The 14941-nt window shown below is 41.8% G+C and overlaps 1 protein-coding gene across 3 annotated transcripts in view; it reads right to left on the reverse strand.

Moving 5' to 3' along the window:
* Positions 1-14941, reverse strand: part of GRIA3 (glutamate ionotropic receptor AMPA type subunit 3) — a 141112-nt gene that overhangs the window by 27681 nt on the left and 98490 nt on the right. For all 3 annotated transcript variants that reach the window (XR_010440369.1, XM_064713365.1, XM_064713367.1), the window contains exons 11-12: positions 14323-14699; positions 7274-7472 (exon numbers count right to left, since the gene is read on the reverse strand). Coding sequence is in view for 2 of the 3 variants with exons in the window: in XM_064713365.1 (XP_064569435.1) it covers positions 7274-7472; positions 14323-14699 (576 nt within the window). In the remaining variant the exon portion in view is untranslated. The remainder of the gene's footprint in view (positions 1-7273; positions 7473-14322; positions 14700-14941) is intronic.

The following is a 14941-nucleotide window of genomic DNA, read 5'->3' on the forward strand; positions in this document are numbered from 1 at the left end:
TTTTCCACACCTGACACAGACAGTGGCCTGATTACTAAAGGAAGTGTCTTACAGAAATACTACAACATTTCAGGAGGTGTGTTTTGAGACTTTTTCTCTGTATATCATGGTCCTTTTCAAAGTGTGACCTTTGGCAGCAGGGGGGTGATGTGCTGTAGCTGCTTTTTAACAGGCAGCTCTTGTGCAGCGAGCTCTGCTCGCACAGACAAGCAGAGTCACTCCGGCTGCAGCCAGACGCTGCTGACATGTCAGTAACAGTCTGAGCAGCAGAATGTAAATCAAGATTTTAAGATGCCCTTTCCTGGCACAACACTGAACTTCAGACTGTATTCATCTCCTCACTTTATTGCTGCCTTTACTCCTCCTTGTTGCAATGCTGATTGGGAAATTAAAATGAAAGTCTTTTCCAGAGACAAGCTGCCTTTGTAAATCCTCTGTGACTCAGGGACAGAGCCAGTGCTCGGGCAGAGCTTGCCCTGGGGAAGCAGTGCTGGGGCTGACAGGGAGGCACACACCAGGGATCTGGACAGCTGTGCTGGGTAAGCCTGTCTGTCTGTCTGTCTGCCTGCCTGTCTGTCTGCCCGGGGAGCAGGAGCAGCACACGCTCAAGCTGGCTGGAGGGAGGCTTACGTCAGCCTTCAGGCTAAGGGGCATCTTTCCAGCAGTGACATATTCAGCAGAGTTGTCTTGTCTGGGCAACTGAGCAGCACAACCAGCCCTGCTCTGGATTTGGCCCGTAATAAATTAACAGAGAACGGCATTTCCAGCACATGATCTGAACACTGTCAGGTCTAATGAGTTTTCAGCTCCAGACAGAAAAGGCCAATATACAGGCAATGATGGAGAAATCCCAGTGGACTGCAAGAGGGGATGTTTCATATTCACATCATTAGAGTTTCTAAACCTTCATGTATTTCCTAATTATGCAAAAGCAACAGTAGCAGTGCTGTGAGTCATTTATCAGCACCCATGTATTTTAAATGAATCTCTAATAAGCATGTACTAATGTGACACAGCAGCATTACATAAAGTAGTAGAGACTTGAAAAACCAGGGTCCTCGCTGTCTTGGGCAATGTCATTATCATTATCATAGAGCTTCTCTCCAAAAAGTAGAGCATTCAAACAGCAAGTGATTTTCCCCCCAGGCACTCTCTGCTTCCTTCTGTGGTACAGACACAGTTACAGTGTTAACCCACTGTGAGCTGCTGTGTCTGGCTTCCCACAGGCTGCAGCCCCTCTGTGTCCAGCTTCCCATGGGCGGCAGCCCCTCTCACTACCTGGTCCCCAGAACCCACAGCTCTGCTCTTACAGAAGGTGGCTGCTGGGTGGTATGGAGACAGAGGTGAGCTGGAAAGCCTCAGCCACAAACACAAGAGCTACAGACAAATGCCATCTGTTATTGAAGATAATGGGGAGATTTATTCAAATATTTGTTAGTAAGTGTTGACTGAAAGCTTTGCTAAATCTTGACTTGCCTGCTGAAATTAGTAAAATGGTTCAGCCACCTTAAGCTCAGCTCCATTCAAATGCTTCCTTTCCAAGAAGTAGATGATGGATGAGCTGTTAATTTTAGTTCCTGTAAGGATACATTTCCCTCTCCAATCTACAGGCCTAAAGACATTAGATCACTTCATGGGAAACCATTTCTTTTGCAATTATGTCACATTTGATTTCCTGTTGCCTTTAAAACTGCCTGTTGGCCATGTGGCAGAAAGGAGGTTCAAGAGATAAACGAACCCCACCAGCAGACCATCCATCATCAATGCAATGGAGAGGCTCTGATCCCTCTGCATGCATACAGTCACCTTTTAATATTTGTACATGCTCCCACCTATATCAAACAGGGGAAGAGAGAGAAAATATATAGGTGAATAAAATTTTCGCACCTTCTGTGTTTAAAACCAGTTAAACTACAGTACTTTTTATGATTAACAACTGCCACATTGAATATCTCAGATCTATAAAACTCATCTTTGAAGCTACCACTTTTCTCTGATGTTCTATTCTTTAATGTTCATAAATAAAATCACACTTCAATATTTTTGTCAGGAATTTGTCGTGATGACTGTGTTGTTTAGCTCAATGTCAAGTGCACAGAAACCTCCAAACTGCTAATCATAGTTTTATCCTAAGGCAAAAGCAAAGCATTTGTATGACTGCAGTGCTAAAAAAAAGTCCTTCATCTTTACTAGCAAAATAAATTTTGAAATTAAAAATCAAAGAGTTTAACTACAGATGAAGCCCTTAGTGCTGCGTGCACAGAGTTCACAATGGTGTTTTTAATGGCCTCTAATGATGATCTCAATATCGTTTGATTGCACAGAATGCATAAAAATCATATGGCAGCCAGGGGTGTAGAACCCAAGGCTTCTCCTTACCTAAACTGCTGGAATTTATTTCCCTCTCATCTTCACACAACCTTATCATCAGAAGAAAGCAATGAGCTCCTAAACTCATAACGGGTGTAACACACTGGTGCTTCTGAACACATTACAGACATAATTCCTCACTCTCTCCTGGGGCTCTGCCATGGAGCTGTGCTCCTCCTTGGATGCCTGACTGGCACTGGCCTCACCTCCACTGTCAGAGGCACCTGAATGGGGAACGCTCTCTGCATGCTGCCAGCTGGGGGGCAAGTGGCACTTGGCTGTTTCGAGCCAGGAGGGACCCCCTGGTGCCACCACAGCCCCTCCTCACACAGCCCAGCACAAAGCTCCATGGAACAGGAGGGGAGGTCTGAGTTACCCCATTTTAGCTGAAGGTATTTCTAAATCCTTTTGATGGGTTAAAGGAATGTTTTCTTTTAATTTCAATAGTATTTGGAGTTTGCTCTTTCACTGTTCTTTCAGATAAATGTTCATTTTCTGTTTTGGTGTTAATCTGTCTGGTGTTTTTTTCTTTGCTTTCCAACAATTTTTTTTCTATATTACCTTTAGTTTTACCAGCTTGACAATTTGGTACTTAAGTTTCTTTTCAAGAGATACCTCACCAATCTCCTTCCCACTTACTGCTTTTTCTGGTAGCTGTTTGCATGCACCTCTCCTCAGTATGGACAACCAGAAATGCAAAGCCTCCTGCCAGCACAACTCATGCTTTTCTATCTGCCCCTATTGAGCATGATGAACTATTCTAATTTCAGAATAGTCTCCAAATGGGAAACATCTTAAGTGGCCATCCTTAGCATGACTTCCTGTGTCTTAAAAACTGTGGGTTTATACATATTTTGTGTATTGACAAAGTCCAGAAAAGGTTCACATCCGAATTTAGTTTGCGAAGAATCACTTTTTGAGGAAAACCAACTGTAAGAGCTGGAACAACCATCATGCCCAAAGGACCTTCGGTCTTTCTACCGAAATTCTCAACAGATCTGGCAATTAATGACATTTCCAGGAGGAAAAATCAGGAAGTGACTTCAGGGCAAGTTATTCCACCTGAGGCATGGGAGAGCCACTCAGTAGCTGAGTTGTTTGGCTGGGGACATCCTTAAACTTGTGCTGAGAAATATACAAAGATAAATTTCTACAATAAAGTAACATTCATTGGAGATCTTCTTCTCTCCTTAATTTTGTGAACAGTGATTAACTGCATAAGCTCTCAGTGAAGTGTACTAGCAGGTCAGCTGTGTTTGTCAATGATCAAACACACACTTGGCAAGGTATTTTGCAGAAGCCTCCTAACAGAGATATCTGCCATCAATTAAAAGAAACAACCATAAATTCAAGGGCAATTTATATTTCTAAATGCCTACAAACATGTCTTGCTGAAGTTTAAATACAGCCAAGTTTAGACAAGAATCACTAATTGATTGTAAAGGTCATGCCTTTTGAATATATGCATATTGGAGGTGAAGTATTAGAGTGTGGTATTATACTTAGGCTCAGTGCTAAATTTGGATTAAATGGCATTATATTGATTTGATAAGCTGCTCAGATATGCTGAAACTTTAATTGAATGTATTAGAAGATGTTAATTCTAACAGATAGACCTTTAAAAGTAGCTTAGGGATTTGAAACTTCTTTCTCATACAGGCCTTCACCAACCTTCAAGAAAGAGAAAGAGGAATTTTGGAGTCCTTAATCTGAGTCCATGTGTTAATAAATATCTCAGGAGAGGTTCTTTCTTTTCAATATGGATGAGTGCCCTTTGAAAGCCAAAAGGGAATTGATGTAATCTATTGATTGCCATTTAAATGCCTTTATAAGCTAATTAGTGCAAAATGTAAGATGTTTCTGAGCAGAAACAAGCAACAACCATGAGAATACAGGAAGGTTCCTCTGAGTCTCAGATATACTGGGAGGACAAATGCCCTTATGCAGAGAATCACCAACAAGTGAGGAGTGTAAACAGTGTCTGCTGTGAAACTGTTATAAAATACCAGCTCTGCTGGAATTGTGAGAGCAGTGTTGGCATTGTGAGAGCAGTGCCGGGACTGTGAGAGCAGTGTCACGCCAAAGCAGCCGCTGTGCAAGCCTCAGGCAGCAGTGGTGCATCCAGCTTAACCCCATAGCTGGGACAGCCTCTGCCCAGGAGGCACTGCCACGCTTAGGGAAACTGCCAAGACTGGAAAATAGGTCATGAGCTGGAGTCTGCCCAGGTCTGAAGTGGCTCAAAGTCATTACCATCTGTTCATCTGAATTGAGAGGCTGGTATCAGTCCAGTTTCAGGTATTCACACTGTAAAAAAAACCTTCAAAAGTGATGCTGTCTGGAAATGGGGCTGGCAGAAGGGAGCCATGGCCTGGAGGAACTCCTTCTAGCACATGCAGACAAGATGGTGGGGATCTGAAGCTCACTGACATGTTATCCCTTTATGATGCATCAGGAGGCAGCTACTGTCAGTCTGGCACCTTCCACTGACCAACAGCAGTGATTAGGATCAGGATCTGGCTGGTATCTTTGAGAAACATTTTAGCCTTACAGCTCTAGAAAGAGATATACCATACAAGCTTCTTAATGGGATCTTGGAGAGACTGTCCTGAACCTCCTGTGCGAAGCCATGGCCCAACTATAAAGCCAAGTTACTCCTTTCTCACTGAGTAAATGATCATGAGCCACTCAGCTAACTGCTGTTTAAGCTAGGAAAATGCTGGGGAAAATAGGTGCAGGATATTTCCCTTACACAGGGGATAAGCATCACCCTGTACTCAAGAGAACTCATGGTTTTTTCCAACTCAGAGCACCGTCACTTCCACTTCGGTAGCAGAGTGCAAAGAGATACCAAGGGAGAGCAAGTACCCTACAACACAGAGAGGTGCAGTCTGTGCTGCAGGTCCTCGGAAAGCAAGAGTCCTCTAAGTCATTTGAAGTTTCAGACACCTTTACTGTCTTATTAAGTAACTAATAAAGAATGTACAACAAACTATTTATGTGAACACACGCATTTGTTCTAAGGCAAAGCTTTTGCCCTTTTCAAATCAACTGAAGAAGACTCTAATTACAACACTTTCATGGATGCATCACTCTATTCAAATTAATTACTCTGTAAAAGCTAATACAACTGAAATTATGTTGTGTGCCTTGAGAATGCCAAAGAAGAGAGAAGCACCCTTAGGGCTCATTCTTCTTCCCATTTGGCCCATTCAGCCTTGCTCCACACTGCTGGGGCTCTGCTCTTGTCCATCCCCATCCAACTCCTGTCCTGGCCTGATGGAGCTGGCAGCTCCTGACAGATCAGCTCATTTACAGCCCTGCTTTTCCCAGCACCAGCAGAGACAGTTCATCTCAAGATTATTAGCAGCACAACAAAGCATTCATACATTTACCAGACTTTGTATCCTTTCACATGAAACACTCATTCCTTTGATCTCTCTGTGAGAAGGAGTTTGCTTGCTGTGTCAAACTATTAAGGAAATGAAGGAACATCCCCATACAATTCCACTTTCTATATGAACTGTAACAAGATAGTCAAAAGAAGGCATTTTTCCCCCTAAGATCAGTATAGTGACTATAAACAGCACCAATATTTCTGAACAAGTTGTGCCACCTCTTTTGACAGGTTCACTCAACTCGTTGTAGGCATAATAGTGCCTTGGGTTGATAATTAAGCAGAACAAAAATTTTTATACACTAATGTCACCCTTACAAGGTCAGTGTTTATCTCATAGGATTTTAACACAAACAGAAGCTGCTGTAATGTACCTGCTACCACAGTTAATTAAGAACCACTGAGTATCTCTTTTAATATAAAGACATTACAGGCAGAGTGCAAAAACTTCATAAAATACCTATGCATTCCCTTTCAGGTTTACATCAGATGTCTGTGTCATGCATTGAAATTTTAAGTAAATTCAAGGAGCCCTGAGTATTTCTACAAGGAGCCCTCAGTATTTCATCAGCCTACAGCAGCAAGGGGTTTTTTGTCTCCCTCCTCCCTCTGCTTGCACCTGGCCAGTATGCATGACAGGCAGTAATTAGTCCTGCAGCACTGACCACTCTTCTATACAAAAAAAATGTTGGTTTGAATGGCATCTGATTGGCACTGCTGAGAGAGAACCAAGAGCTCCCTGAAAGGCCTGAGCATTCCAGTTCACCCTTGGAAAGAAATAAGAGCTTTTCAGGATGACGTTTTCAGAGACATAAAAGTGGACTGAGATCATATTTAGAGTTCCTAATGCTCTCACCAAACTGTCTGCAGTTCAGCCTGTGGCTTGGCAAGAGGAGAAGGAAGGATGATCTTAAATAAAAGTGTGCACCTGCTCCCACCCCCAAATGTTGCAAACCCTGCATCTCCCTAACCAAGGTGAAAAACAACCAGAGTTCTGGGGAACAAAATTTTTACCCGAGTGTCAGATACAGCCACAGGCAGATGCTGGTGAGCACTGGAGACACAACAATGGCAGCAATCAATGCTCCACCAGGACGGAGCAGCACACAGGCCTCCCATCCCCCTCCATCCTGGCAGGTGAGCACCGCCGTGGGATGGCATTACTGGCTGCCAGCTGGGCACGCACTGCAAGTAGGTCAAGAGCATCACTCCTTGCAAGAGTTTTCTCTGCTAAATATTGTGCCAACCACTGCATTATTGCCCACCAGACCAAGGCTCTGAAACTGGTGTTACAAAACTCTTCCCATGACAGCAGAGGTCAGGTTTTCCACCTTGAGATGTTTCAGGTTAAGCAAAACCACCCATTTTTGATAAAATGCCTTTTGATATTAAAATCTGCACTCAGGTCTGTCCTGATTGCACAGAGCATAGGATGGCTATTACAGCTGTATAAAATCAAACAACAGAAACCCATAAACAAGGCACTTAAAGGAGATTTAACAGACTTACTCTAAAGAATTCTTTGGTTGAGCCTGAATCCAAAGTGCCATAGGCTATTTCAGTTTGTTTAGCCAGGTCCTCTGCACTCTCTATGGGTGAAACCATCCTTTCCACCGTAAGGAAGGCAGCGAGATTAGCAGTGTAGGAAGAGATAATGATGAGAGTGAAGAACCACCAGACTCCTCCAACAATTCGCCCTGAGAGAGATCTATGGAAAAACACACATCATTAAATTGCTTTGAAGACAATCCTTGATCTTTTTTCTTTCTTCACTGAGGAGAAATTCACATGCACAACCCTTTTGTCCAGATCTTCCAGGTATCTGTGAACAGGTGGAGTGTGAGCCAGCTCCTGATAACCTCCCTCAGCAGTGAAAACCTGGTCTTACCAGGTCTTACCTAGTGCAACTCTTTTTTCATTCTTTCAATGAAAACAAGAACAGTAAATTAAGAGATAATTAATTTGAGGAGAGAAACAAGCTCTCCTGACTTCCACAAATCCTTTGTTGGAGAAGGCTTTTCCCAGGAGATTTTTGTTGTCTCTGTGTGCCCAACCTTTCACTGTACTGGACATATTGGGATATACCAGCAATATGTCCCTTTGCCCAGCTTAAAGGACATAAATGCACTTTTTACTGCATCCACTCCCAAAATGTAACATACAGTAAACTGCAAAAAGGAATCTGAGTAAACATGGAAAAGAATGTACCAAAAGTGATCTAGTACCCTTCTCTCATCACATCCTAGCAGGAATTACAAACTGAATCTGCATATGGAAGTGGGAAGAGAGGCTGGTTTGGTTTATGTTTTATGTTAATTAAAATTTGCATGTTGCACTGTTCCAAGTCAAGCATATCCCTGCTTTATAAGCACCAGAGCAACAGAGAAGGAAATAGAAAAAACCCATGTTTAGATTTTAATTGCAGTCTTTGGTTTTTGTTTTTTTAAAGGGATTCCATAAGGACTTAAGAAAAAGCCCATTTGTAAGCACGTAATTACAAAATGCCCAATGGTCAGAAGGTCTGGATCTTGTCAGCAAGAGCTCTGGATGCTTTACAGCAACTGAACATCAGCCTCAAAGTATTTGATCTGGGCTGAAGGATGGCAGTGACACATCACTCAGCTGGGTGGGGAATTTCATTGCCATGTACATTGCTTGTTCTTCAAATACAGCATGTGAACCAAGAATCATTTCAACTGCTGAGACAAAGATATTTCATGTTTTCCCTTAGCTCTACTGATACCAATGGAGGAAGAATCAATGTCAGACACATCTGTGGAACCTGGGTGCTGCAGTCCTCAGTTTGTGCAAAGAAAAGAAACAGAAAACTCTTACCTGTTTATTTGTTTCCTTCAAGCCCCTCAGTGCCATCCCCAGACAGTGGGTACAAGTTGTCCTACCAACAGATGGAGATAGGCAAAAACCAAAAGTCTCATGATGTGCCCCCACCCAACCCACACAGGGGGGTTTGCTGGTAAACTGCCCAGTCTTGGCCAGAGCCTGAGATTGCCTGAGCCATTTAAAAAAATGCCATTAAATTATTCAGAAAAAAAAAAGAAGAAATTAAAAAATGTATCCATCCAACATTAAAGATCATAACAAAGAAAAAAATCAACAACACAATAAAAACAGAGAGCTCAATCTGGAATATGTGAGAGGAATGTGGGGAAAGGTGAAGCACCACTGTTCTCCACTCTCTTCTGCCCAAGGAGCAGCAGCTCTTACTGAGAGGGCAGACGAAGGCTGGTTCCTCGGAGTTCCTCAGGCACACATCCACCAGATCACCCACAAGTGGAGGAGGCCTTCCTGCCTGTCCTGATGGCCTGCCAAGAGGGTAAGAGGCTTCCAAGTTTCAGCCTGGGCAGTGGAGCCATTGTGCTCACTAACACAAGGCTACTGAGCTGCTGCAAAGGGAATTTGCAGCAATATAAATACAAAATAATGCCTTCCATCAAGGAATCTATCTACTTTACTCTACTTTCTCTGTAGGTATCATGTGAGTGAGGTTTCAGGGAAGGCTGCAGGCCTTTTTGGGCAGCTTCCTTAACAGGTAGGGTTTTGGCTTTAGCTATTTGGTAAAGCTTGATACCCTCTTACTTGGGCTGACACAATTTTCTTCAACTACAAATCAGCCTGCTGAACTTGTCACATAAGGCTTCCTTTGGAGCCAGCAGAGAAAGAGAGAAGAGCATGACACCCTCAGAAAGAGATTTATCTCACTTGCTGTAGTGTGGGATAAATCTAAAGTTGTCCATCTGTCTCATAACTTCGGAGGGAACAAAGATGCCTCACTAAAAACCACAGTCTATTGCTTTCAGATGGCAGTGTCAGGTGAAATTCATCCTCCTTTAGCTCCTTTCTTCACTACACACTTTCCATCTTCAGAGAAGACCTGGAGTTGAACTTCTCCTCCCTGCAGTGATGTGGACAGTTTCAGAGACAGATGGAGGAGGGGTTTGGCTGGCAGGTCCAGCAGATGAAACATCTACTTCCCTACTGCAGGACAAGCTCTGTCTGGAGTTTCCAGATTCCCATGGCCCTCTTGCTTTAAGGCAGGTCTTGAAATAAGGAGAAGAAAAAAATCTTATCAGGGTGTTCTGATAAATGCAGTGGAAGCATTGGGAATAAAATAGTATGTGTTCATTTTCCCTACAGTTTCCCATAGGAAATCTCTTACTTGCATTGGTAGCTGCCCCTTCTGTTGGTAGGACAGATGGGTTGCTAGGATGGAGATGTGCAGAAGATAAGTGTTTTCCAAACCAGTGAAGCCTCAAGCTCCCATTGCTGCAACAATAAAAGGTTTGTGCCAGGCTGCATGTTCAGACAGCATCCTACACACTGAGAAAGGTAAAAATACCTCACCCCAGAGGTCTGGCAACCTGCATGAACCAGGTGAGACAGATACAGCACACAGACCACCTGAGAGGCAGAAGGAGATGGGAACGGGGGCATCCCTTGACACAAAAGGCCTTTTTAGGTCCTATGTGCAAGAGAGAAGTCTTGCTAGATGGGGACCAGGGCTGTTCTCAAAGAATTGAGGTCACTTCAAAGAAAACTGGATGTCACTAGAGTTGTTTCTCCCAGAGTCTTCCAAGGAGCATAAAAAGAAGGATTTAACAGCAGCTACTACGGAGCAGTCTGGGCTGACGTAGCTGTCACTTGGTGTCACAGGAAGAGGCAAAAGAAAAATCACATAAACCACAAAGTTGACACTGAAGGAAAGACAGACAGAGAAATGAAGAACAAGAACATGGACAAGCATGGCCTGGCAGCCTCCTTGACCAAAGAATCCCAGTTTCCCCCATCCATCTGCTGAAACGAAGACTCCTTATACCCACTGCAGGGGCTGGTGTAGAGGGAGAAAAAGGGTTAGTACAGGTACACTGGGCTGGTAATCAGAGAGTGCTGTTTGGTTTATGCTGTGAACCACAGAAATGTTTTTCTATTACTCAGATAATAATCATAGAAAACCCAGTCAAGCTTTTAATACCAGCACCACTGTTTCTGATGCAAGCCATACCTGTCCAAATGTACAATAATGTAATTAAAAACAATCAATTAATGCTTTAGCTTAATATAGTCTTCCAAATCACCTCAAATTGTATGGCATTATTTTAAAGTGAATTAGAGTACTAACAAATGAGAGGAGCAACACAGATCTGGAACAACAGGATTATAACTCAATTGTCAAAACAAAGTCAGATGGTGATTTCAAAAGCAAGTAAATAGGAAGAGCGCATACCTTGAGAGGAAATTTAGAAGGAAGCATGGAGTCAAATGAGAGCAAATTAGTAACAAGAGAAAAACCAAAATAAACATTGAAATTCACATTCATTTTCCAGGAGAACAATACATATAATACATTCAAACAAAACTTCATTTATGAAAATAGCTTGCATTTTGTTTCTGCTCAAGGCCATAAAAGATATTTGATTTCCTATATTACAGATACATAACAAGCTTCTCACGCTACTCCATTTTTAATTGGGCTCTTTGGATCAATATAAGACGGTTGTTATGCTGACAAATAACCCTGAACACCTGTCCTAGTGTGGAGCCCTGGATCCCTGAGCACAGCTCAGCTGGTGCCCCAGGCTCTGGGGCCAGCCCTGCGCTCACACCCAGCCAGCCTCGGCCTCGGGGACACGAAAGGCACACACAGCATCTGAAGCACTGGCTTGAGATGCTCCAGCACAGGAATGGCAGTGGGAGTTCCAGGAATGTCAGGTTACCCTCTCATTGCTACTGTGAAAATCCCACAAAGACATTCCCATGGCCTTTAATAGGAGTCTCTTGAGCCTTCTGCAGTGAAAGCAGGGACCTAGAAACACACCCTAAATGACCAACCTCAAGACAGTTTTTGATAACCTCCCTGTCTTTTTCCATCAGCAATTAATTAATCTAGCCTCTTTGTTCTACATGAATAAAGAGCACAATGGAAATACACGCTCTCATAGAGATTTCAAAGATACTTTTGCTCAGAACAGTGTTACAAATTTGGCTGTGTTTTTTCCTGATTCCATTTGCTGTACGCATCGTACTTAAAAGCAAGTTTAATACTCTACTTTTGATCCCTCAAAAGTGAATTTTCAATGCTTTAGCTCACTATGCAAAAAACACAGCAGCCTTTGATAGCAGAACAAAACTGCTGAAATAAATGTTGATTACATCAAGGGATGCACTAGCCCCCAGCCTTTGGCTGCTCTCTGATTCTGTTTAGACGACTCCTATTAAATACAGAGAGGAGAGTATAGGGATATATCCTCTGGAATATCCACACAGCATACTCACCAAGGATAGATCTAACTAGTCATTAGATGTCACAGCTGTTCCACACAAAGGCAGCTGAAAGAGCCTTTATCAGCAAGTACAAAAGTGATCTCTCCAGACTGCTTGTCGGCATCTCTCTACGAGTGCTGCACGCTCTCATATAAGAAATTTATTCAGACAAAACTCACAATGGAAGAATGAAGCCCCTTTTAGTGGCAATAAAATAGTATGAAACATTCATATAGTCAATGTACTGTGAATGGTGTAACCTTACAAAGATACGGATTAAGAATGGAATACTTGGGAATAGTGCCTTCCACGGAAAAGAAATTTGACATTTTAATCAGCCTAAATCAACATATCAGTCAAAGGAACAGTGTTTCTGGAATTTAAACCAAAGTATTAAATTTCTCTTTTTTTTCCTATAACAATGCATATAGCTGCCTGGAATGTTATTATGGAAGATAACAAAATAACTGGACAACATCTTCAAACGAGGGCCATATATTAATACTGAGCTAATAGCTTCTGATGGACAGATAAAATAAATAGATATACTGCTGTCTCTCTTCTTTATTTCTGTAGGTATTTCCAAGGCACTTATTGTGGTTGTATTGAAAAAATCCAGTGTGTTCCACTTGTTATATAAGGTAAATGGCTGACCATGCCAAAGAGTCACATGAGAGCTTCCCAGAAATCCTGTGCACTTTTATTTAACCATCAATAACCAGCCCTAGCAGAAATGCCTGCAGCTTTCCATGTGATGTCCCAGTGCTTATTTCCCGGTCCTTTATATTGGCACACACATGGTCAACAGCAATTTAAATGTTATCACCGCTCATCCCCGTTAACAGCAAGCACTGGGGCAGTGTCAGTGCAGGTCTGAGGCAAAGGCAGAAACAGGGAGCGCAAACAGGGGGAGGAGGCCAACAGCTGTCAGTGCACAGGGAACAGCACACCCAGACACCAGGAACTGGGGACACTAACAAACACAAATTTATAGGATGATTATTGCACTCTAACTGACAAAATCACGATCCTTCCCAAGAAAATTCATAGAAATTTTGTCACTTGTTTCAGTGACGTAACTCAAGACTCCTAATGCTATATGGACCAGGAAAACCAGGCACCTTTTCAATTATTCAGGTATTGAAAAAGGCAGCCTGGAGATCAACAAGGTGCATTTTGAATGTCAGTACTTAGGGAAAAGATCTCTCTCTTCCTCTAAATAGAAATTTTGTTAAATGGAAAAGTGCATTCTGTTTGTCTCAGCAGGTGTTCTTAATAAATAAAATAGCTGGAAACTGGTTATTAAATTATTGTCATACAAAAAAGAATTATTGCTCCATCACTAAGAAACTAGATAATTTTACTGCTTATAACAAGCATATCACCAAAGTATTTTACTAGTGTAAATGCAGAAACATGATAAATGTTATTTTAAAAAAATAAATCTGTGGTATGCATTGTTCAATTAGAGGGAGCTTCACTATTTTAATCTGGTTTTTAAAATACTTCTATAAAAAGAAATATAATTCTTCAATAGTTAATAGCAGTGCTCTCTGTTAAAACTGGTACTAATATAAATCATACTTTACTACAGCCTTATCCAGAAAGAACATCTTCATGAATAAGAAAAATCTTTATGGAAACTGGCAGTGCTTATTAGACATTATTGACTTTGAACAGAGGAACAGCAGATTAGGCTGGACTGAAATAACAATACACACAGAGGACAGTAGCAGAATACATCTGGAGACATGAATATGTGCAAAATGGTGGCAAACAGAAGGATGAAAGGATGGTTCAAGCAGAAGAAAACTGGAGAAATTAGGCTCAAAAGAATGTAAAAAGACTAGCAGAAGCCTTGATGGGAGTGGAGATGCTTTAAAGTGCTGTTGCATGTGACTTTTTAAAATAAATCTTATTTTGCAAAGCAGAATGTGTTATATGCACCAAGGAGATGACCGTAAAATGAGATATGCAGCAAAAACACGGTAGCCCTCCAAGCATTGCTGAAAACAGAAAACCCTATGCATTTTACAGCCTCAACATGGTGAATATAAGTTTGGCAGAAATGCATAAATGGCATTATAAGCAATGCTACTTACTCTGGAGGCAAATGTTAGCAAGCATGGTGGCTTGATGAGGATGCTGAATATTGAATGGAAATGTCAAAATAAAAAATTTGGAATTAAAAAGAAATTTGAGAAAGTAACATATATGCACCATGGTATCAGAAAATGACCATAAAATGCAAAAAGGTGATGGAGTGATATGGAACAAACCTTGGAGAAATATCGCATCCTTGCTGCATAAAGGCACCCAGGGAAAACCAAAGGCTGTTAAATATTCCAAACTCATTTGGAGGGTCAGGAGGATTCTGAGGGTCACGTGGTTCTTCAGTGTTGTCTTCCAAGTGCCACTCATAAGGGCTGAATCTGCTGACTAGGAAAAGAACTACGCTGACTCCAATGTAAGCAAAGACTATACACATCCAAATTTCATAAGCCAAAGGATCCAGGAAAGAGAACACGCCTGGTTTAGATTTCTGAGGCTTCTTGATCATGATGGAGATGCCCAAGCTCATAAAGGGTTTGGAAAAGTCTATGACTTCTTCTCGTACCAATGTTATGGTGAGGGGGGCAACAGCTATATCTGCTCTCTGAAAAGGGAAAACAAACCCAAGTTAGTTACAAGTAAGACACAACAGAATCACAATCTAGAGTCTCAGGCTAATGAATAAGATGATAAATTACAAGAGTGAGTGGAAATAAATTTTTTGCAAGCTATTTTGCAGTCACTGAATTTAAGGACTACATGATAGAAAATTATTAACAAGTAAAATTACAATCAAATCTGTGCAAGGGGCTCATGACAGTAGCAGATATTTCTATTAAGTTAAAA

The sequence above is a fragment of the Zonotrichia leucophrys genome, chromosome 4A, assembly GCF_028769735.1.
Source record: "Zonotrichia leucophrys gambelii isolate GWCS_2022_RI chromosome 4A, RI_Zleu_2.0, whole genome shotgun sequence".
Taxonomy (NCBI): domain Eukaryota; kingdom Metazoa; phylum Chordata; class Aves; order Passeriformes; family Passerellidae; genus Zonotrichia; species Zonotrichia leucophrys.